We start from the raw sequence: 22,690 nt of genomic DNA on the forward strand, positions 1-22,690 counted from the left end.
TACAAATAAAAGAAATTCAATCTTAAGGGACGAAACTGTGAATAAAAAAAAGTGTTACCTTACTAAGGGCACATTTCATTTTGAAAAAAATGAACGTTACCCTATACATTTGCTCAGTGCAACATCCCCCCGCGGTTCCGCTGCGCCTATTTCAAATCAACTTCCATTTAACAAACCACAATTTTTGAACAAAAATAGAAAATAAAAGAAAAGGGCGATATTTCGTTTATTATTGTTTATTTTCCTATATGGCAATTTAACTTATTTTGTTTGTATTGTATCGTACAATAAATAACCATGCTAACTTCACTCTCTTTTTAAATTTTAAAGGGATGCTCCAGGCTGAAGATACATTGCATTATATCTCAATATATAGAGTATAATTAATTAACAGAGCAAACAGGTCTGGGCATGTCTTTATGAATATTAATCAAGTGGACTGCACATATATCCCCACTTGTTCTTTTGTATTTTATTATATGAAATTAGGTTAATTCAAAATTTTTCTACCAAGAAGTAAAACAATTTGTTTGACAACTGATTAAGTGCATTTGTTATTTATTGCTGCAACTTATTTCGTCATGATGGATGCACATCATTTACACATTCATGACATTTATGAAAAAATAAAACAATTATGATTTCATGTAATAACATTAAAAAATGAAAGTGGGGATGTGACAACATCAGCCCACCTAATGAATATTCATGAAGATATGCCCAGAACTGTTTCACCCGAATAATGCAAATCTTTGAAAATCAATAACTTCGTTATTTGTTATACGATTTTGATGAAATTTTTAGTATTTTGCTCCGTGAATTACTTTATTAAAAAAAAAAAGATATAAGAGCCGCGATCACGCATGCGCAAGGCTTCTATTTTGGTTTTCGCTTCCGTGGTTACACAGGCCGCCGCCGCGCCGGTAAGCATTGAAATTGAATATTTTAGGAACTTGGTGTTTTATTATTCATTTAGCTGTGGTATTTCAGTTTAAAATATCACAATTCACACATATTTTTGATTTTCAAGTCACTATTTTGCTCATGCCGTGTTCCATCTTGTCTGAATAACTTCAGTGATTTCTCGATGATAAGTCCCGTGTGTTGAAAAAGTTGTCATGTTTTTCCTTCTTGATTTTGGAATTGGAGCGCGCTGTGCCTGTGCATGCCCCTGGCCTTTCTTGGGCCATGGGCCACTCTAGGCGACACCCCAATACTTAGCCGCGTTAATAAACTGGGACTCCACTCACGCGCATTTGGGCCGCCCTAGCTTAGAACTAAGCAATATTATCTAGAAATTGTTAAACTCTAGTCATAAAATATGTTCTATTAAATAAATTGATAATGTTTAATCGGTACTCACCGGTTCTTTTGTTGCATTTTCAGACCATTTCTCACAATTCTTCGTAAATATTTGCGGCAAATTTTGTCGCCATAGGCATAGTCATAGTCATAGACAGCTATACGTCCATCTTTATTAATAAATGGAGCGCCCTTTACGATAGTTGTTAATGCCGCGGAGAAATCGTTAGGCATTTTGGCCTGTGTTCAAGGCGTTCTTTCTGTTTTATTTTTTATATTGAAGATTGTGCATTTGTTGAATAGCGCCGTCTACGTCGGGTATGAGATCGAGTGTATAAATACACTCTTCCAAAATAATTATGATTCCGACCTGGCGCTGTTTAACTTCAATCTCTTTCACCTAAATTAGCGATGAATGCTAGCATTATAACAAGGCTCCACACTAACTTTTTTTCTTGGTGGCCCGATCAGTCCACCAAAATCATCAATTTCATATTTTTGGTGGCCCGCAAAGTGAATTTGGTGGCCCTAAAACAATAGGAAACATTACAATTTATCAAAACTTTGGTAGCCCGACTGGGCCACCAAGTGTTGGCTTTTACAGAATTTTGGTGGCCCGACTCTCGTTTTTGGTTGCCCCGGGCCACCGGGCCACTGCTAATGTCGAGCCCTGATTATAAAATATATATTATTAACGTCTGACGAAAAGAATAATCAACCGATCAGCTGACGAGAACGCGAATCACGTGATCTTCATATCAGCTTCGATCGCGAGTCAGAAGTGAAGAGCAACTGCCCAGAAAATCAGGAAAAAGCCGTGAAAATGTAAGTTCCCCTTCATTTCTTTCATTTTTTTGTTGTTGCTAACGATGCATTTACACTATAAAATTATAATTTAAATAAGAGAAAGGAATATAGCTTGTACTTGTGATATAATATAGAAATATCCTGTTCTCAGAGATTTCTAACCAAAAATACTAGTGATGTCGCCTATGAGGTCCATACATGTAATGTTTGGACCTCATTGGTACTAGGAGTGGCCTTGGGCTTGGCACTCCTAGTACCAATGAGGTCCAAACATTACATGTATGGACCTCATAGGCGACATCACTAGTATTTTTGGTTAGAAATCTCTGAGAACAGGATATTTCTATATTATATCACAAGTACAAGCTAAATTTCTCTCTCTTATTTAAATTATAATTTTATAGTGTAAATGCATTGTTAGCAACAACAAAAAAATGAAAGAAATGAAGGGGAACTTACATTTTCACGGCTTTTTCCTGATTTTCTGGGCAGTTGCTCTTCACTTCTGACTCGCGATCGAAGCTGATATGAAGATCACGTGATTCGCGTTCTTGTCAGCTGATCGGTTGATTATTCTTTTTGTCAGACGTTAATAATATATATTTTATAATGCTAGTATTCATCGCTAATTTAGGTGAAAGAGATTGAAGTTAAACAGCGCCAGGTCGGAATCATAATTATTTTGGAAGAGTGTATTTATACACTCGATCTCATACCTGACGTAGACGGCGCTATTCAACAAATGCACAATCTTCAATATAAAAAATAAAACAGAAAGAACGCCTTGAACACAGGCCAAAATGCCTAACGATTTCTCCGCGGCATTAACAACTATCTTAAAGGGCGCTCCATTTATTAATAAAGATGGACGTATAGCTGTCTATGGCGACAAAATTTGCCGCAAATATTTACGAAGAATTGTGAGAAATGGTCTGAAAATGCAACAAAAGAACCGGTGAGTACCGATTAAACATTATCAATTTATTTAATAGAACATATTTTATGACTAGAGTTTAACAATTTCTAGATAATATTGCTTAGTTCTAAGCTAGGGCGGCCCAAATGCGCGTGAGTGGAGTCCCAGTTTATTAACGCGGGTAAGTATTGGGGTGTCGCCTAGAGTGGGGCTTGGCTGTACTTTAAGGCTGTAGTCTGTACTGTGACTGTGGTGTGAGGCCTGAGCCTGAGGGACAGTGCAGTGAGCACTGTTTCAAAGGGGAATCCAGCCTTGGCCATAGAATGTTGTGTTGGGAAGGAGAAAAATAAATTAAACAGAATAGTGAAAGTTTGAAAGAAATCGGACAAGCAATAGCCAATAATTAATAAGAAAGTTATAATTTTTATTATGGTTGGAACTACCCCTTATCGACCACCTAATCTTCTAACGTTAAGCATCGTATCTGCGAAAATGTTCATCAATTTTACCCAGTTTTCGTCTCATTTGTGCAGAAAATTGAGCAGATCAGATTCCCATGTTTCGCTCGGCGACTCCGATTTAATCCGCGTATATATCGACGAACAACGAATACAACGATTTTACATTTGCTCATTTGCACCTGTCTTTTGAAACCGACCACCAGCGATACACTAAGTTTACGGCCGATTCTTGTCGCGATGGCGAAATATTTTTACTCTTCCAAATCAGTTCTATGATATCAACATGCTAAATGATCGTCTCACTACTTCCACTGCGAGCTCCGGCACATGATTCGACGATTGACGACGGATATTTGTTCTAAAGCCGTTTCCTATCGGCTTTCTTGGTTTTTCAGCGGGGTTTGGGTCTGGTCAATACAATTTTGATTAATTCTACCAAATTTTTACTTTTTGTTGATTTTTTTTTCTCATAAAATCGATTCTTACCGTTTCTATGGACACTGCGCCTACTCTCCCGCGCGTATTGTTTGTAATACGCAATAATTTTAAAGCACGCAAGGTGGTCGGTTTCAAAAGAGGTGGTCGATATGTGGTAGTCTCACCATACTTATAATAGTTATAGCTGCTTTAAAATTGAGATCGCTATGTTATGTAGATTTCAAATTGGCAATTAGGTAAGTAAATTATGACAAGGGGCAAGGACACTCACACTATTGCGAGGTTAGTATATGTATGCTATACGGACCTCGCACAACCAACATGTTTTTGTAGTCGATTTTAGAGTTGTCGTTAACATCGCTTCATAACGTGAATGATCTTAGCTGAAACCCATTCCGCTACTCACCAGGGCTTTTTCTGGTAGAAAGCGTTCCATTATAAATTTTTAACATATTTTTTTAATTTAAAAAGGACACAAAAAAGAGCAAAATCGCTTACCTCCGCCTGGAAAGTGGCTTCGCACGTCTCTTCCACGGAAATAAAAGGAAGGTCGTTGGTGGCGCTAATACAGTTCGCAACCTTAATTCAGCTTGGTGGTATTTTTTAAACTAGATTCATGATTCATTGTATGCGCAATTCCAATAATTGTTTGATAAAAAAGAGACCCCAATAAATGCAATAACTTAAAAAACGTACTTTTTTATTATTTTTGCTGACGATAATACTATTTGGAAAATATTCAAAACGATGACAAATTAAACATAAAATATAGAAAATTCTATGTACCTTGAACAAAGCCCCGCAAGTGCTACCGTTCGTTTGTCAATTAACGTTCCACCAAAGTCTTTGCAGTAAAAAGATTGAACACTTTGCCGACTTCGCGTAACGCTTTGCATCGATTTACGTGTAAGATAATTTCTGTGTCTAGTCTTTCAATTGTAGTGTCTTTGATATGAAGATAAATCGCGCGCCCTTTTTTGCTCATTAGACGAAAAATTTGAGAGCTAGAAAGGTAGCTTGCGTATTTTGTCAACGAGAAGAAAAATCAACGCTTAAATGACGCATTTTGAGGGATATTCATCAAATTATGAGGAATTGACTTCACATCGTTTCGTAAGTTTCGTAGGAGGACTTCATTCTGTAAGTCCTCGTATTAATTTTTCGTAAATTAACGTTATTTGTTGAATGCGCCGTGCCTTCAATTATTCTGTATTCTGCGGCTGAGATGTAGCCGTGGGTGGGGCAAGGACAACTTTCCCATAGCATAGGCCATGTACTTTATTATCAGGGATTTGTGGTTTTCTCCTAGTCCTAAGTACCCATTCCCCTGGGGCAGTAATCTAAATATAACCCAGGTATACTAGTACATTGACTTTTATTGTTTTATGTCCTTATGAAAGAAGAATATAATTTGAAATAGAACTTCTTGGAAAAATGACATTAAAGCCACAATAATATATGTATTGGAGTACATGGAAGAGTAGTCCTTGCCTTACATCACTATGACATCCCATATGGGGCCAATTTGAAGTCTCCATGGGTATAGTGATTACCAATATTTACAACTTTAAAAAATTCATAACTTTCTTGTTGTTTGTCCAATATTGTTCAAACTTTCACCTATCAACTTGTCTGATTTTTCTTTTCCTTATAAAAACAAGTTTTTATTTGGGTTGGATTTCCCTTTAAATAAAAGTGAGTGAGAGAGAGAGAGAAGAATATGATATAGAATTTGAAAGGAATAGATAGATTTAGATCTAGAAACAAACAATGCCGATAGGAAGAATTCCCTGGCTTTGTGATGGCTACCCGAATTGTATGGCAGTCATGGCAGTGTCCCAGTGGCAGTGTCAGTGAGTCCAAATTTCGTGTGTGTCCATACTTCGCGGACGGTCATTATCTCAAAATCTAGCCAATATCCTTAAAATCTGACGTCAACATGAAAAGCGACCTAAAAATACCCTTCCATGTAAGTTTCTTTAGGATGAGTTCAGTAGTCATGAAAATATTGACAAAAGATCGGCAAATTTGTCACCGTTAGTGCCCGTTTCGAAGAAATCTGATATTCTCATTTTGCAAGCAGACATCATAAAAAATGTGACTTCAATGTGGTACCAACTGATTTTATAGCATTTTGTCGTCAATCTGATATAAATATCTCACCTTTTGAGCTCGAGTTTTTGTTTAAATCTCCACACAAACTTTGGTCTGCGAAGTGTTGGGTCACACTTTTTCAGAACTGTTTTCCAGCACAGCCCGATTCGTCCATCGGAATAGAATTTTGAGATCGCAATACTGGCGAAACCCCTTGACCTACTTCACATTTTCATTAAAGATTTTATAGTTTACCATCTTGCTGTCAATGTAACTATTACTTGAATTGGTTTTGTATAAATTGTTAATATTTTGTGAACAGATTTAAGCCTGATGAATAATTTTGAAAAGTCCTCAAAGTTTGGACACCCCATCATACCTCAAGCGATGTTCGTGCACCCCCAGACCCCGTGCAGGCTCCATTCCAGGCTCCATTCCACTTCACTTCCGCTACACTACGCTCCACCTAACATCGAGACCCAAAACTCGCTCTGATACTCCCGAGTGACAAAGATGGGATTTTAGGGGGGGGGGGGGAATATAAAATTCATGCAACATCACAATCTTTAAAAATAATTAAAACTAGTAATATTCTTACTTTACACAAAGTAATTTCACTTCTTTTCTTGTCACTCGGAGTGTCAGAGCGAGACTTGGGTCTTGATGTTCGGGTAGGTGGAGCGTAGTGTAGCGGTAGTGAAGTGGAGTGGAGCCTGCACGAACATTATTCGCTTGAGGTACCCGAATTGAAAAAAATGGTGGGCATGGGCATGGCAAGCCATTGTCGTAATTTGTATAGTTGTCCGGACAGGTATCCGACAATCGCTTTCAAACACTGAAACAGCCATTTGAAATATTTGCGTGCAAAGTTTCTACAACTTTAATCCTGGGTTTTAGGTTGACTAGCCAGAAGGCTCCTAGAGAGTAAAAATCATTCACTAACGTGAGCCACTTGTACACCCCGGCCCCGACCATTCGCCATACAGGGAAAGGTACAGGGTGGGACTGTTCTTAGACCAGTGCCGCTTCCAGTCTCTTTTTTTAATAGCAACGCACGAAGTAAAAGAGTCTGACTCATACCAATTTTTGTGTTGACCCAAACGTAGATTTGGTGTACTTTTATTTAACAGGATTTCAATTTCCAATGAGTGAAATATCGTCCTTGATTGTAAGATTGTTTTCAAAATCGTGTATAATCATCAGGAAATTTTTCATTATTCTTGTCTGGCCCATAGTCTCCTACGTAAGGACCGTAACACGCCTTCGTGTGCTGAATAAAAGAAAGCTACCCACTGAACAGTGGCATGGCGACCACAGAGCTGGATAAAAAAAGCTTCTACCTGTTTCCGGTGAAGCATAATATTAAGAAGCTCCGTGATCCAGCGACTGTAGTCTTTTTCTCAGCTGACACTTAACATTTTGTTCACTATTTTTTTCTTACACTAGAATTATTGTTGTCACATGTGGCGTACAATACCCCTTACATTTCAGGAGGATGGGAGTGTTCCCCTAAAGAAATAAGAATAAAAGAACCAAGACTGAGGAAAAAGGAAGAAATAAAAAAATCAAAAGAAACTCAATTTCGCAAGGAAGAAAAAAAAGAAAGAGAAAGGGTAAGGGAAGTGGAAAGCAGATAAATGATGCTCTGGATACTCATACTAGATTTATAGATAAGCAAAAAAAAAATAGCCATTTGGACTTTTTAATTCCTTGTACACGTTTATCTACACGAAACAAAATTGCCAATCTGGCGAGGCTATCGTGTTTACCAGAATGCATCACAAGTAGTGTTTCATCCATCTGGGTGGATGAACCTCTATGATTTCGTGATATTTTTTTCTTTTTCGATCTGTCACGATCAAACACCATTGAACGAATCACGATCGTGAGCCGTTGTGTACGCGAAGAAATACAAATTTTTAAAAAGTGTTAAAAAAACGCTCGAAACAGACGGCTGCCAGCTGTCTAATATTTGTCATGCAGTTTGACCTTTTATGACCTTCAGCTAACCTATGCTTTAATAATTCAAATGCCCAGTTATCCACAGATTTGCATTTGATTTTTCATTAGCTTTAATTTGATACCAGACTTGTTTATTCCGTAAAATATCAAATTCATATTTAAGAGGTATGTGTAAAAGTGGGCGTGGCCTATGACGTCAATAAAAAAATTTGTCCAAGGGTGCCCAGGTGGCACCCATCGGATTCTTGAAGTAGACACCCTATACTACAACTTTCAACAACAAAAAATTGCACACGTACCCAACTTGATGGTCATGCCATAATTTTGATCATATCTTCCAGACTAATACAATTAAAGGACAAGTCCACCCCAACAAAAAGTTGATTTAAATAAAAAGAGAAAAATCCAACAAGCATAACACTGAAAATTTCATCAAAATCGGATGTAAAATAAGAAAGCTATGACATTTTAAAGATTCGCTTATTTTCACAAAACAGTTATATGCACATCCTTGCTGGTATGCAAATGAGGAGACTATGATGTCATCCACTCACTATTTATTTTGTATTTTATTATATGAAATATGAAATATGAAATGTTCTAATTTTCTCCTTATTATCAAGCGATACAGCAATTCCTCCCTGAACATATGGAATTAGCATTGTTTAATACTATATGGTTTAGTGAAGTTGGTCCTTATTGTCAAATCTGTAAAAAAAAATGAAATATTGTATAATTTACACAATAAAAAACAAAAGAAATAGTGAGTGATGGACATCATCGACTGACTCACCTAGTTGTGTAACGCTGTTTTGTGAAAAATAAGCGAAACTTTAAAATGTCATAACTTTCTTATTTTACATCCGATTTTGATGAAATTTTCAGCAATATGCTAGGTTGATTTTTCTCTATTCATTCATGTCAGCATTTTCCTGGGGTGGACTTGACCTTTAAGTATCTTTGACCTGCTATTTTATGACAAGAAGTCTTTCTATAGAAAACAGATAAGTGCTGCCATTACAAGTTCATTATGTTACAAGAGTCTTTCTATGCTATATACATATGTTGCCAGGTTGACTTTGTTGAACTCATAAAAGCTAAAAAAAGGAAAAAGATTTCGCACTGAAAAGAGTACATGTCAAGGGTAACATTATTTCATCACACAGGCGTCACTCAGTACAAGGTTATACCTGCAAAGTGGCATTAAAAATTATGCACGTTCAAAGTATACTTCATGGATGCTCTTTCAAATTTGTATTGACTTCATTTTTTTTCTTAGGTGTTTATGTTCGATTCTAGATTACCAGGGCACTATGGTTAAGTTACACATCAAGAGAGGCGATGAGAGCCAGTTCTTGTTTGAGACAACAGTTCAGCAGCCATTGGATGATCTGATCAAACAACTTATCCTCATTCATAATGGTAGACTCAAAGTGGAGAGAATATGTTCGGGTGAGTTCACAGTGCACTCTTTACTAAAACCTATTTTAGTACTGCAGCAGAAGGGTATTGAGGTGGCATATGATCTTGGATACTTATTGATGTGTCAGTTGCATGTAGACTCGTCAGATGGCACTAAAATTCTGATCAAGTTTGCAATTCATAGTCTGAATGTTGGGTTAGGGTTTCAGTTTAGCCTTTTTGATTTTAATAACACTGTTGGTAGTGAAGCAATGTTGTGCATATATGTAGATTGGTTTAACAAGAAATTTGAATAAAGATGTACTGGTGATATGTGTATGACATTATTTACCATCTCATTTGCACCCCAACGATGCCCTAACATTCTTGTTTCTCGTTTCAGGAAACTATTGGCATACAAAACTTAAAGATAAATATATCTATCCAATGATTCAAAATGAGTGATGTTCTAATAAAGATAATCAATTTGCATGGATATGCGTTGGAGGTGGTTATATGACTCTTGTTCTAAAAGTCTATTTCTCATGTCATCTCTATTACAATGGTTAAACCAATTTTGTATAACAATCAATCAGTGTTTGGTCCAACCATGATTTGATCTTATCAGTGTTGAAATTCCATTTTTTAGGTAGCCTTTTGAAGAAAATCACCAGAGCCATTTTCAATTTTCAAGAGCCATTCTTTTTTCCAAAAAATTTTCATGAACCATTGAATAATTATTGTTTCGCATCGCTGTTTGTGCAATTTGCCCTGCTTGTTTAATTTTTACAAATTCATGTATTACTTATCACTTGGGCTAACTGTCATTTAGCCTATAAATGCTCAGATGGTCTATGATCCTTTTCCACTTTATCCATTTAGTCCTTAATAATCATATTAATATTTTATTCATAAGCAGTTCATCTAATCATAGAGATGAAGTGGTGTCAGACCAGGGTCCCGTAATGTTCCTCACAAAGTTTAGAGATTGATTGTCCGCTTGATATCTATGATTGATTGCGCATACATAGTCAATGGAATTTATCATAGAAAAAAATGTTCTACGATGATTGGTAAGCTCCGTGTTACAGATTCCATGTCAGGTTAATTGGTATGGTCTTGATTTAAACAGACCCACTTTGATGATACCAAATGGAAAGTATGATGTAGACCAAATGGTTATATGCTGTGGAGGTAGACTTTGATGTTAATACTAGTCTGCAGGCACAGACCCTGATTGAAACTTTAATCAACAAGTGGGTCTCCGTGCAAAGACTAGCACATACAAAACTTGCTAAGAGGGCATTCAGTATACTGTACAAGGCATTATAGACTGCACATTCAGACCCTAAACTAGAGTTTGCACAGCAGACTGTATTGATACTGTGTGATATTGAATATGTATTTCTAATTTTTTTGTGTGATTGTAGAAATCAATGAATTGTCTGAGCATGGTACTACACTACCTCCTAACATGCAAGGTTTGACTGATGATCAGATCATTGATCTCAAGCTAGTTGATGAATGGGGACAGAAGTGTGAACCAAGTGGAGGTTCAGTTGAATGTAAGGATCCTATTGGCAGGAGAAACGGCAAAGGTAAACCATCCCCTCACACAACCTCCTCTCTGCTTTGTGTCTGTCTCTTTCTTTTATTCTCCTCAAGTTCTTGTTACTAAATTCATGATTGACAGTCATGTCAATGGAATTGGTATGGTATTTTGTAAAAAGATTATTGTTAAAGGAGAATGAAACCTATAGAACAAGATAGTTTGTGTGAAAACAGAAAAATCAAAGAAACAGATCAACGAAAATTTGAGAAAAATCTAACAAATAATGAGAAAGTTATGAGCATTTGAATATTGCGATCACTAATGCTATGGAGATCCTCACATTGGCAATGCAACAAAGATGTGTGATGTCACTTGTGAACAACTCTCCCCATTACCTTATATCTGCCTCTTTTATCACATCTATCAGTAGATCATGTGTTCTTTCCATAGGAGGGCATGTAATGCAGATTTTTAAATACATCATGGATAAAGAGTTTGTATCACCATAAGAAAAAGGAAAAAATTGACATTTTGGGGGTATTTTTTAGTCCATCAAAGGGAAAGTTGTTCACATGTGACATCACACATCCTTGTCGCATTGACAATGGGAGGATCTCTATAGCATTAGTGATTGCAATATTCAAATGCTCTAATAACTTTCTCATTATTTGTCTGATTTTTCTCAAACTTTCTTTGTTCTTATTCTCTGACTTTTGTGTTTCGACACAAGCCTACTTCTTCCAAATGTTTCATTCCCCTTTAATATTATTGTAAATTTTATTACTACTACTACTACTACTACTACATGTACTACACGACTATTGTTTTTAATACATTATTTACAAACAGAAATAGCAGGTGCATATCAAGGTCAGGTTATCCAGATGCAGAGTTAATCCAATAATCTGTCAATATTCCTCCCCATATCTGACCCCATAGTCCTGATATTGTCAACTGTTAAACTTGGGTATTGCTCATGTGTTATTTATTTCTATGTCTGGTTCTTGCTGTCTCAAATTCACTCTGATAAAATTTTCTGGTTAGTTCTACATGTAGTATAAAGGATAATTCCTTTCTGGTTATTCAGTGTTATGCACTTTCTCCACTCAGTTGGGAGTCTAACATTGCTATCATATCTGCTTCTGATATTTCATTGGTTGACATACATGTATAGTATTGATATAGAAAATGTTTTCAATCCGAAAATAGTATTTAAGTTGATTGTTTCTGTTCTCGGATACAGGTTGACACTAGAATGTGCTTAATCTATTTTGGAATGTTTTCTTTTTTTCAGCTCCAAATGAGAAAATGAAAGAAGTTTTGACAAAGACAGTCAGTGAAGCCAAGAAAATCATTTCAAAAGTAAGATCCTTTTATTGTCTTTATCATTATGTTAACAGAGTGCAATGATAAATCATTTGTGCAAGAGCCTTGAATCAGTTGTATACTGAAAATGAAGTAATATTAGAGGTTCTTACAGTAGTTCACACATGGTGGGAAGTACATGTAAGCTGAGCTTTGAGATCCAATATCTCTCTCATGATCAGAGTATACCAAAGAGTATACAGAGTATACAAACTGTATGTACAGTACATGTACTTGTGCCTTTTATTTATACATAGGTTTGGTTTGCATTTCATTTTCCTATAAGAGACTCATATTAGACATTCCTATCCCATATGTCTGTCATGCAGTAGTTTTTCAGCAGCTAATTGAACTCAAAGTTGAAATAAGCTAATACATAATAGTTGTGATAAGTTTCAGTACCTCTTATCAATCTCTCACTGGTATCTAAATAATATAATTGATCACCATTTCCACATACTGACTCAAGAGACAGAGAATCAAATATTGAGATAAATGTGTTTGAAGTTTAGCGTTCTTTGTAAGACGGTTCTTACAAAGAGTTACGATTGATTCGATCAACCAAAATTACATGGAAATCCAACAATGTCATAATTTTTCTCCAGGAAATTTGCACAACGTCCTTTGTAAGCAATGAAAAGCACACTGTATTTTCTAGAAAGCAATTAATATACATGTATGACTTACCATCATAGCTAGAAAATGTTTTGAACAAATATGCATTTTAGATGTTGACGTTGCTGGCTTTCCATATTTGTGGTTGATCAGATCATTCGTTAAATCTTTGTAAGACGGGGCCCATAGATATTTGAGTTAATTTAATTGTTGATTCCTGTACATTGGTAGTACAATACATAAGGAGTCGGGTGTAACCATTGCAGGGTAACCAGTCATGGAAAATCCTGGAAAAATTTGTGGTCATGGAAAGTCAGGGAATTTGGATAGTTTGTGAAAAGTCATTTTCATTTTCATTTCTAGAGAATTTTAAATTTTGGGTGTTGGTAAAACTAAAATGGTATCCTGGTCAAAAACAGCCCATATACAAATGATAATAGATGTACATACATGGCATGAGTAAGATGTGGAACAGATGGCTGTGAGGAGAGGTGGAGGCCATCATAACATGTGTGATTTTGAAAACCGTGCCAGAAAGGAAGTCATGGAAAGAAGCTATTTATTCATGAAAAAGTCATGAAATTCTGTTTTCAAATTTCTATGGGAACCCTGCATTGGAGATTTAAAAAAAAAAGACTTTCATATTTTGGGCTTTTGGGACACTAAAATGGTGACAATAATATGTAATTTGAGTTTATAAACAATTGTTACCAGAGTCACATATATTTGGGATGGTATGGCCATGTGTAAACACTCCTTGAAATTTTTTTATACAATTTCAGATTCAACTATTGTCAGAACATCTTTGCATGTTTTTTAAATACTTTTCTCACAATATAGAACCAAGCATCTGCTAATGTGTGTGTAACACAACCAATGATAAAGGATGCTTTAGACCAGTTAAGGGGTGCAGTTACCATTGTTTACCCCATGGGATTACCCCCTCATGATCCTATTAGGATGGAGTTTGAAGGCAGTGAAGAACTGGATGGAACTCAGGTTTGTATCATGCCTTTTTAATATCTGATGTGATTCCTGTGTGTAAAAGCTACAAGAAGCAGAACATTCTGTGTATTATCTGTCATCCACATAACAATTGCATATCACTTCTATTCTGTAAATTCTTTTTCAGTGTTGTGTGTAAAGCCAGATAGCTGATACCAAGGTCAATATTTTGCGGTAACGTCCGAGGACCTAGCCTCAATGCCAAGGCAAAGTCCAAGCTATCCAATAGTCAAAGACACAGGATGACACTGATTCATATGTATAAAAGATGTAACCAAAACAATATGAATTTTGTTATAACCAGCTTCCTTTACTTTGAGTGTACATGTACATTTATTGTGTTGAATATATTACATTTTGCTTTTATTATCATATTGTTTTTTTTTTGTTTTCTTTCACCATTATTGTATGTTCTTATGATTTATGTCATATGATTTTGTGTTTTTGTCATTACCATGTTTGATTGTATATTGTACATTTTTATTGTTGTGTGTATGGACCCCTACGAAAAACAGCATGTGCTGATAGGGGGTTCCATCCCACAAGTGGTAAATAAATTAAATAAATCAATAAATTGAATAAATCTACAAACTTAAACAAAACAGTCATTCAAGTTGGTCACAGATGTAGCATACATGTACATGTGTACATATTAACTTTATACTGAAACTTGTTATGTTCGAGTTTGTAATACAAATAATGATCAGTACAGTATGTTACTGATGTCGGTATTAAACATGAAATAATGAATATGAAAGATTATTTTCATACTTTCCATCTTGTACAGAAACATGGGCATATCATACTTCTCAATTACCCCTTTTTAATAGGGACTATAAATAGTAATCTACTTTTGTCCATATTTTTGTGAGTTTGTCCATAGAAAAATGCCCTTATTTTAAAAATGTTTTTGTAATCCTTTGTCCCTGTCTGTAGGCTTACAATGTTGGCAGTCCTTTGATAGTTTGCATTACGTTTACATACTGGTATACATTATATCATAAGGTACTTTACCAAACATCTTTCTTGCAGGAATCCCCCAAGAACCTTTCTGTCGCTGATCCTCAGACTTTTATTATAAACAAGGCAATTGGGTTCTTTGAAAGCCTTTTGAGGCTTTTGAAACTGTTTTCCTGTGATGAGCCTCTGCCCAACTTTGCCAGACGCCCATTGTTTTTTTATGGTGAAAAATGAGGATAAAATAAGATTGAAAGACACCTATAGGATTCCTGCAGAAAAGATAGAGCTCTGACTATTTATAAAGATGCTGAACCAATTTTGTTATGTGACTTTTTTTCAGGCATCTTTATCAATCCTTGAGGAAGACAGCACATCACTCTGGTTTTCTGGTAAAGAGATGCACAGAGGGAAAAAACTTTGTGATTATATTGGAAAGAATGAAAAGACAAAGATCATTGCTAAATTGCAAAAGGTATGTATTGTACTTGTAATCATAGTGTAACATTTTATTTTTCAAACCATACAGTATCTAGCCTCTTTGCAGTTCTATATTTATGCGCTTGGATACAAGAGAGTAATTAATGTCAAGCATGTATATTTTAATCAAAAATAGCATAATTTTCTAGTTTTATTTCCTATTTTATCTTGTACAAAGCATCTCCTTAACATATCTTACTTTTATATATTTTTTTTTTAATTGCGTGTCTGTGTATCTGTTTTATTTTGACTGAATTGATGTTTGTAAAGCACCTTAGCATAATTCCATTTTTCATCTTTTAGCAGGAATCCTACTATAAGGCACCATGTCTCTTTCTTGGCAGCCTTCCCACACTCCCCATATTGACTCTTGCAATTCGGTGGATTCACAATACGGTGTACCATCTATCGGTTGCAGTGGACAGGCTAATATCTAACTTCGGGTCGACATCGCAAGCAGGTGCAGGCAGCGCACACTGTGACTATGATATAATGAAAACCATAAGTCAAAAGCGGAGGAAAAACTCATTGAAAATGGTCTAAATTTCGCAAATAAATTTCTCTCCAAGCTCTCCTGGACCCTGGTAAACAGCATATCGTATGGCATGCATGCATAGCATGCAACAGATGTTGACTTTTACTCATAAAGCAGTGGCGTAACAGGCGGGGGGGCAGGGGGGCAGGGGGGCAAGCTGCCCCCCCTGGCGGAGCTCACCGGGAAAATAAATAAAAAACTGGAAAAATAAAAAGAGGGGGGAAAGGGAAAGGAAAGAAAAAAAGGGAAAGGGAAAGGAAAGAAAAAAAGGGAAAGGGTAAAGGGAAAGGGAAAAGAAAACTAAGAAAAAACATTAAAAAAGGGAAAACGGAAAGATAACGCGAAAAGGAAGGAAAAAACAACAAGTGAGAAAGAAAAGTTCGCCCGATATACAAATACGTTAGCATGATTAGTAAGACAGGGAAATAAATTAAAGATGACAAAAAGGCAAACAAAAGCGGGAAATAAAGGCAGAATGGAATTAGCCAAAATCTAAATTGGAAAATAAAGAATAGGGACAAGATAACGTACACTACCGGGCTGCCGAGGATTGAGATAACGAGCGGGAAGAAAAATGGATGGTATATAGCATAATGTCGTATGAAAGTCTATCATAAACTTGCTAAATCTCCAAAGGCTCTGTCCAAGAGTCAAGACCCCGTGCAGTGGGGGCTCTTCCTCTGTAACCTTTAATGGGTTCTATAACGGGCCCCTATATGGACCCTTCCTGCATTAAGCTTTACGTTGAAGCACTGGCGTACCGGGGGATGGTTCCACAGCCAAGGGGAAATAAAAGAAAATAAAGGAGGCAGCGAAATGAGATGAATGAAAAAAAATATATGACATGATATTTGCTATAATGATGTAAAAATCTATCACATAATTAGAATTTAATTTTAACAGGCCTTTTTTTTTCTGGCTCGCTTCGCTCGCTGGCGACTTTTTACAAATTTTCCCACATTTGCTATGGTGTGCCCCTCACAATATTTGGATGATTACGATACACAACTGCATTGAATTTATGTGTTGTGTTAAAGCTATATAAAAATATACACGCAATTTGATTAAAATAAGTGGCCATCTGTAAGGTTTAAAATGGCTTTGATATCAAGAGGTTCCGGGGCTCTGCCGTGGACCCCACCCATAAAGCACTGTTATATGGATGAGTTTGAACCATGTCCCCCAAAAGTTCTGAATATTTTCTGAATATCACGTTAAAATCTATCTTCATGTTAGATTCTCATGAAAAGGTGATTTTTTATCTCGCTCGCTTCGCTCGCTCGGGACCTATATTAAGCTACTTCTTGCCAGGAGCGCCATACTCGGCCCCCTCGAGCATATAGAGCTTCGCCCTGATGCTCACAATCATAACAAAAATCCTGTTCACTGTGGCGTACAAAAAAGGAAAGAGAGGAGGGTGAATATGGTATCATCTTTTTAACATTATGTCAAAATCTATCACAAAATTGGATTTTTGCAAAAAAAATGTCAAAAAAAATTTGCTCGCTCGCTCGCTTATATATATATATATATATTTGCCCGATACGCCATATCACCCCCTCAAAATTTTTGCCTTATGACGCCATTGCCTGTTCCATGATATGACCGGGAAATTTTTGACTCTTGCCCCCCCTGGCCACCGACCCCTGTTACGCCGCTGTCATAAAGCATTGTGAATTTTGACCTGTCTGCTGCAACCTATAGCTGGCACACAGTATTGTGAATCCACCAAATTGTGAAGATTAACAATGCTTGCTAGATTCCATCCTGAAAGGTTTGGCTCTGGCTTTCATTCCTTATATTATATTTTTGTAATATTCATAGAAAGGACAAGGAGCGCCAGCAAGAGAAGCTGTATTCAGTGAAGACGAGAGAAAACAGATGATGTTACATGCATACAAAAAACAAGAAGAATGGAAGGTGAAAATAAAAACTTGACTTAATTCCAGAGGGGAAAGGGGAGGGTGAAATTATTTGACTTTTCTTGAGATTACTTAGTCGAAGATTTATAGAGATAGAAGTTTTGAGTGGATGAAGTTTGCAATACTAATGGATTGATTTCATAAGAAGAATGCCAGTTATTATTGCAGTTTTGTGAGTGCAATATGTGGTTACAAGGGAAGAGAATGAATCACTTCATAATTTTATAATTTTTGTCTCTGATTTTGATTCATTTCACACAGAAGTACATGTTGTATGTTTCACTCTATGATTTGCTCAAGCTATCGAAAGGAATTTATAAAACAATGGACTTGTCCACTATCATATTTTTTTATTCGTTGAATGTCTTATTTACATGTAACTCTATGACATGTAAAGAGAGATGTCTGAGTTAACTCATTGTATTCTGCAATCAACTTTATTTGGAATTTAATACATTTATTTGAACTTCGTTTTTATTTACAGAAAATGCAAGAAGAAAGTGAAGATGCTTACCTGAATTCATCATGGGCAGATTCCAATCAGCTTAAAAGTCAACTGCAAGGGATCAATATCGTCAAATGGGGTCCTCGATGAGATTGACCTGACCTCACCTGAACTCTCCCACATGACCTGAAGAATCCGGAATGTCAATGTCCTTTCAAGGCAGATCTTTACTAAGAGCACTAACTTTGCAGACCATTGATTTGGAACTATAAAGTTTGGAGGTAGTGTGAATGTAGAACCAAAAGCTCATGGAAGTATTTGGACCTGTTTACTGATTGATGACCAGGGGAATGTTTCATCAACATTTTTGTCCAAAAAGTTGTTAGATCTGACAACTTTCCTTGATTGATCAGCTTAGAAGCTCTGTTACTACAGTAACTGTCGTTCAGATAAAATATCTGACAAGTCCTTTCTTGAAGCATTCCCAATGATACTGATCATTGATGGAATGGAAACAAAAGCAGTCTTGGGGCCGTCTTGTGATGTACATGTATACAATGATCTATGGGGTCGTGTGGTCCAGTGGTGAGAGCATTGGACTCATAATCGCAAGGTTGTGGGTTCAAATCCCCACTCTGCCATTGTCTCCACTTTTATAAAAAGGCCAGAGAGTAACATCTGTCGACTATAAGGTCAGCCACTATGACAGATAAACCTAGCATTAAATGTTCCCCAGGTAATTAATTGGTTACATACCAGCTTGGCGTTTACCAGCAAAATGTTGTCGTGGCGAGTTCCTACGTTAGTTATCTCTGGAGATATATTAGAAATTTTATCTGTCATGAAGAGAAAGTTTATACTATTATACAAATAATGAATGTCTATGAGTGCAATGGACAGAATATTTCTTGTCTCTTTGAATGAAGTAATCTTTCATTGCACAAATGAAAAAACATTATATGCCACAAAAATAAATCTTTGTCATTTAGCAATATGAATTTTGAAATGAGAGTGAAGGTAATTACATTTGGTCTGTGTATCATACTCAATGTAAACAAAATGTTTTATGTGCAGTGCTTGAGGTCTCGGCGGACATGCAATGGACAGAATCGTATGGATCCAAAATTGCACAATGAATGGATCCAAAATTGCATGAATGATGATGTCATTGTAAAATGGGCTAAATGATCGATATCAAACAACCAATCAAATGACAAGGATCTATCTTGGTATCATGTATTTGATATGAATTTGTATTGATGATTATTTTGCATGTTTTCATATCAGTTTGTACACAAAGCTATGCAATTGCAGCAGGTTTTTTTTTTCTTTACTGAATTGCTAAACATTGAATAATGTTTAGTGACCCCAACATTCCTTTTTCAATTATTTTAAAGTCAATGATTGCACCTAAAGCTGTACATTATCACAAAGAAAATAGCTTAATTTTATACAAGGGAGGGTCAATTTATACCCCCCCCCTTCTGCTGTTTGTTTAATAATTGTCAAGCCTTATTCCATGGTATTGCTCAGTATTATACCTTCCCCTTACAAAGTTGAAGGTGGTACATATATAGGAATAAGTGTATGGGCAGTCCATTCCAAATATTGTGCATCAAACTGCTTTGTCAGTTTTTAACCAATTTTCATGAAATGTGGAACACACATTTTTGCATTTGTCAGAAATTGTGCTGCCCTTGCAAAAATTAGGTAAAAGTCTTGTGGTTTAAACTACTTCATCAGTTTTTAAGGAATTCTCTTGAAAGTTGGCACACACATTGGTCTTGGGGTAAAGATGTGCAAGATCCATTTTGTGTGCGTGTGTCAGAAATTGTGTTGCCATGGTAACATAGCCTCGTATTCTTTTGTGATTTTCAACAACTTGTCACCAATTTATCAACAGTCCCAATAGAATTTCAGATGACGGGAATATGTTTAAAGGCTATGGGGAGCACTGAAATAAGTGATTGAATTTGATATGTTTAAATCTTTCTTTTTGTACCATGATAGTTCATTATCTAATCAATTTAATACAATTGAATATTTCAAGATTTGTAGATACTCAAGTCCAATTAGAATATAAAAATAGGTTCACTTTTTTGTCTCGCCTGCATAGCAGAGCGAGACTATAGGCGCCGCTTTTCCGAGGGCGACGGCGGCGGCGTCAACATCAAATCTTAACCTAAGGTTAAGTTTTTGAAATGACATCATAACTTAGAAAGTATATGGACCTAGTTCATGAAACTTAAACATAAGGTTAATCAAGTATTACTGAACATCCTGCTTGAGTTTCAGGTCACATGACTAAGGTCAAAGGTCATTTAGGGTCAATGAACTTAGACCATGTTGGGAGAATTATTTTCAAAATCTTAACCGAAGGTTAAGTTTTTGAAATGACATCATAACTTAGAAAGTATATGGACCTAGTTCATGAAACTTTGGCATAAGGTTAATCAAGTATTAGTGAACATCCTGCTTGAGTTTCAGGTCACATGACCAAGGTCAAAGGTCATTTAAGGTCAATGAACTTTGGTCAAGTTGGGGGTATTTGTTGAATTACTATCATAACTTTGAATATTTATGGATCTAGTTCATGAAACTTGGACATTAGGTTAATCAAGTACCACTGAATATCCTGTGCAAGTTTCAGGTCACATGACCATGGTCAATGGTCAATGGTCATTTAAGGTCAATGAACTTTAGCCGTGTTGGGAGTCTTTGTTAAATTACCATCCTAACTCTGAAGGTTTATGGATCTAGTTCATAAAACTTGGACATAAGAGTAATCGAGTATCACTGAACATCTTGTACGAGTTTCAGGTCACATGACCATGGTCAAAGGTCATTTAAGGTCAATGAACTTTGGCCGTGTTGGGGGTATTTGTTGAATTACCATCCTAACTCTGAAGTTTATGGATCTATTTCATAAAACTTGGGATATAAGAGTAATCAAGTATCACTAAACATCCCCTGTGAGTTTCAGGTCACAAAACCAAGGTCAAAGGTCAGTTAAGGTCAATAAACTTAGGCCATGTTGGGGTAATTGTTGAATTGCCATCATAACTTTGAAAGTTTATGGATAGAGTGAATGAAATGTGGACATGGGTGTATTTGACCATATGAATGGTGTTTTTGTGAATGATTATTTTATAGTAGTTTTCAAAGTTAGCACTGCTGCTATATTAAATTGCGTAATGCAGGCGAGACTGCCAGAGGCGTTCCACTTGTTTAATTATCTCTGATTAAATTTAACCTCTCGGGTTAGTTCTTGTAGGCAGTGACAAAGTATGTGCTTGGGTTTACCATTATAAGCTAAGTATGGCATTCAGTTGTTAGAAGAGCCTGCAAACCTTGTTATCATTTTGGTCGTGATTTCACATCATTCCAATACCCCACTATAAAACTAGACTTGGTGTTAACATGTATATCTAAGCTCTGATTGTTATATTCAGGGGTGTGAGAGTTCAGATTTTTTTGTTTTGATTTTCAGCTTAATTTCAACTTATTTTTGGCTTTCCTCTGTACAAAAAGTATGGGAGCTCTTTCTATTTCAGACTTTTTCAACACTCTTCAGCTTTTTTCAGATCTTTTTATTTGTGACCACTTACACCCCTGTATATTTATTTCATCCTGTTTATGAATGCCATCCTACTGTTAATCTAAGATGCACTGTGAATGTGTTCTGAGTAATAATTGCCTCAAATCTTTATTAAGTGTGTCTTTATTAAATATTCATGTACTTTTCACATATTTTGTCTGTAGTTACTATCATCAGTACTATTCAGTAGGGTAAAGGTCGAGAGGTACTGCAGGGTGATTTGATATGAAGAGAAAGGGTAAAATCAAACAAAACAGAAAAATTCATTAAAGGGATGGTCTGGGCTGAAAATATTTATACCTAAATAAATAGAGTAAAATTTACAGAGCAAAATGCTGAAATTTCATCAAAATTGGATAACAAATAACAAAGTTATTGAATCTTAAAGTATATCAGTATTCTGTGAAAACAGTTATATGCACTCATCCTGAATATTCATTAGGTGGGCTGCTGATGTCACATCCCCACTTTCCTTTGTAATTTACAGGTACATGAAATCATAAATGTTTCATTATTTCATACATGTGCAAGTGATGTGTCTCCATTATAATGAAATAAGTTGCGGCAATAATTTAAATAACTATTGCACTTAATAAGTTGTCAATCCAATTGTTATAGTTCTTGGTAGAAAAAGTTTGGAATAAACCTAATTTCATATAATAAAATACAAAAGAACAAGTGGGGATATGAAATCAGCAGCCCATCTAATGGATATTCATAAAGACATGCCTAGAACTGTTTCAACGGAATAATGCAAATCTTTAAATTTAATTACTGTTATTTGTTATCCGATTTTGATGAAATTTCAGCATTTTGCTTTGTGAATTTTCTTTAT

General features: G+C 35.9%; 1 protein-coding gene across 3 annotated transcripts; it reads left to right on the plus strand.

The window, feature by feature from the left end:
• Positions 1–856: 856 nt before the first annotated feature.
• On the plus strand, positions 857–22,003 carry LOC129259213 (cilia- and flagella-associated protein 298-like). Of its 3 annotated transcripts, none has more exons than XM_064098036.1 (8): positions 857–923; positions 9,260–9,432; positions 10,812–10,979; positions 12,228–12,295; positions 13,754–13,912; positions 15,219–15,350; positions 17,715–17,810; positions 18,297–22,003. In XM_064098036.1, exons 2-8 carry the CDS (start codon positions 9,294–9,296, stop codon positions 18,405–18,407), a joined length of 873 nt encoding a protein of 290 aa, XP_063954106.1. In that variant the 5' UTR covers positions 857–923; positions 9,260–9,293; the 3' UTR covers positions 18,408–22,003. The 3 variants fall into 3 exon arrangements, with proteins under 3 accessions (XP_063954106.1, XP_063954108.1, XP_063954107.1); XM_064098038.1 differs by having other exon boundaries at positions 920–1,099; XM_064098037.1 differs by having other exon boundaries at positions 920–981.
• Positions 22,004–22,690: the final 687 nt, after the last annotated feature.

Source organism: Lytechinus pictus, chromosome 4 (assembly GCF_037042905.1).
Source record: "Lytechinus pictus isolate F3 Inbred chromosome 4, Lp3.0, whole genome shotgun sequence".
Lineage (NCBI taxonomy): Eukaryota > Metazoa > Echinodermata > Echinoidea > Temnopleuroida > Toxopneustidae > Lytechinus > Lytechinus pictus.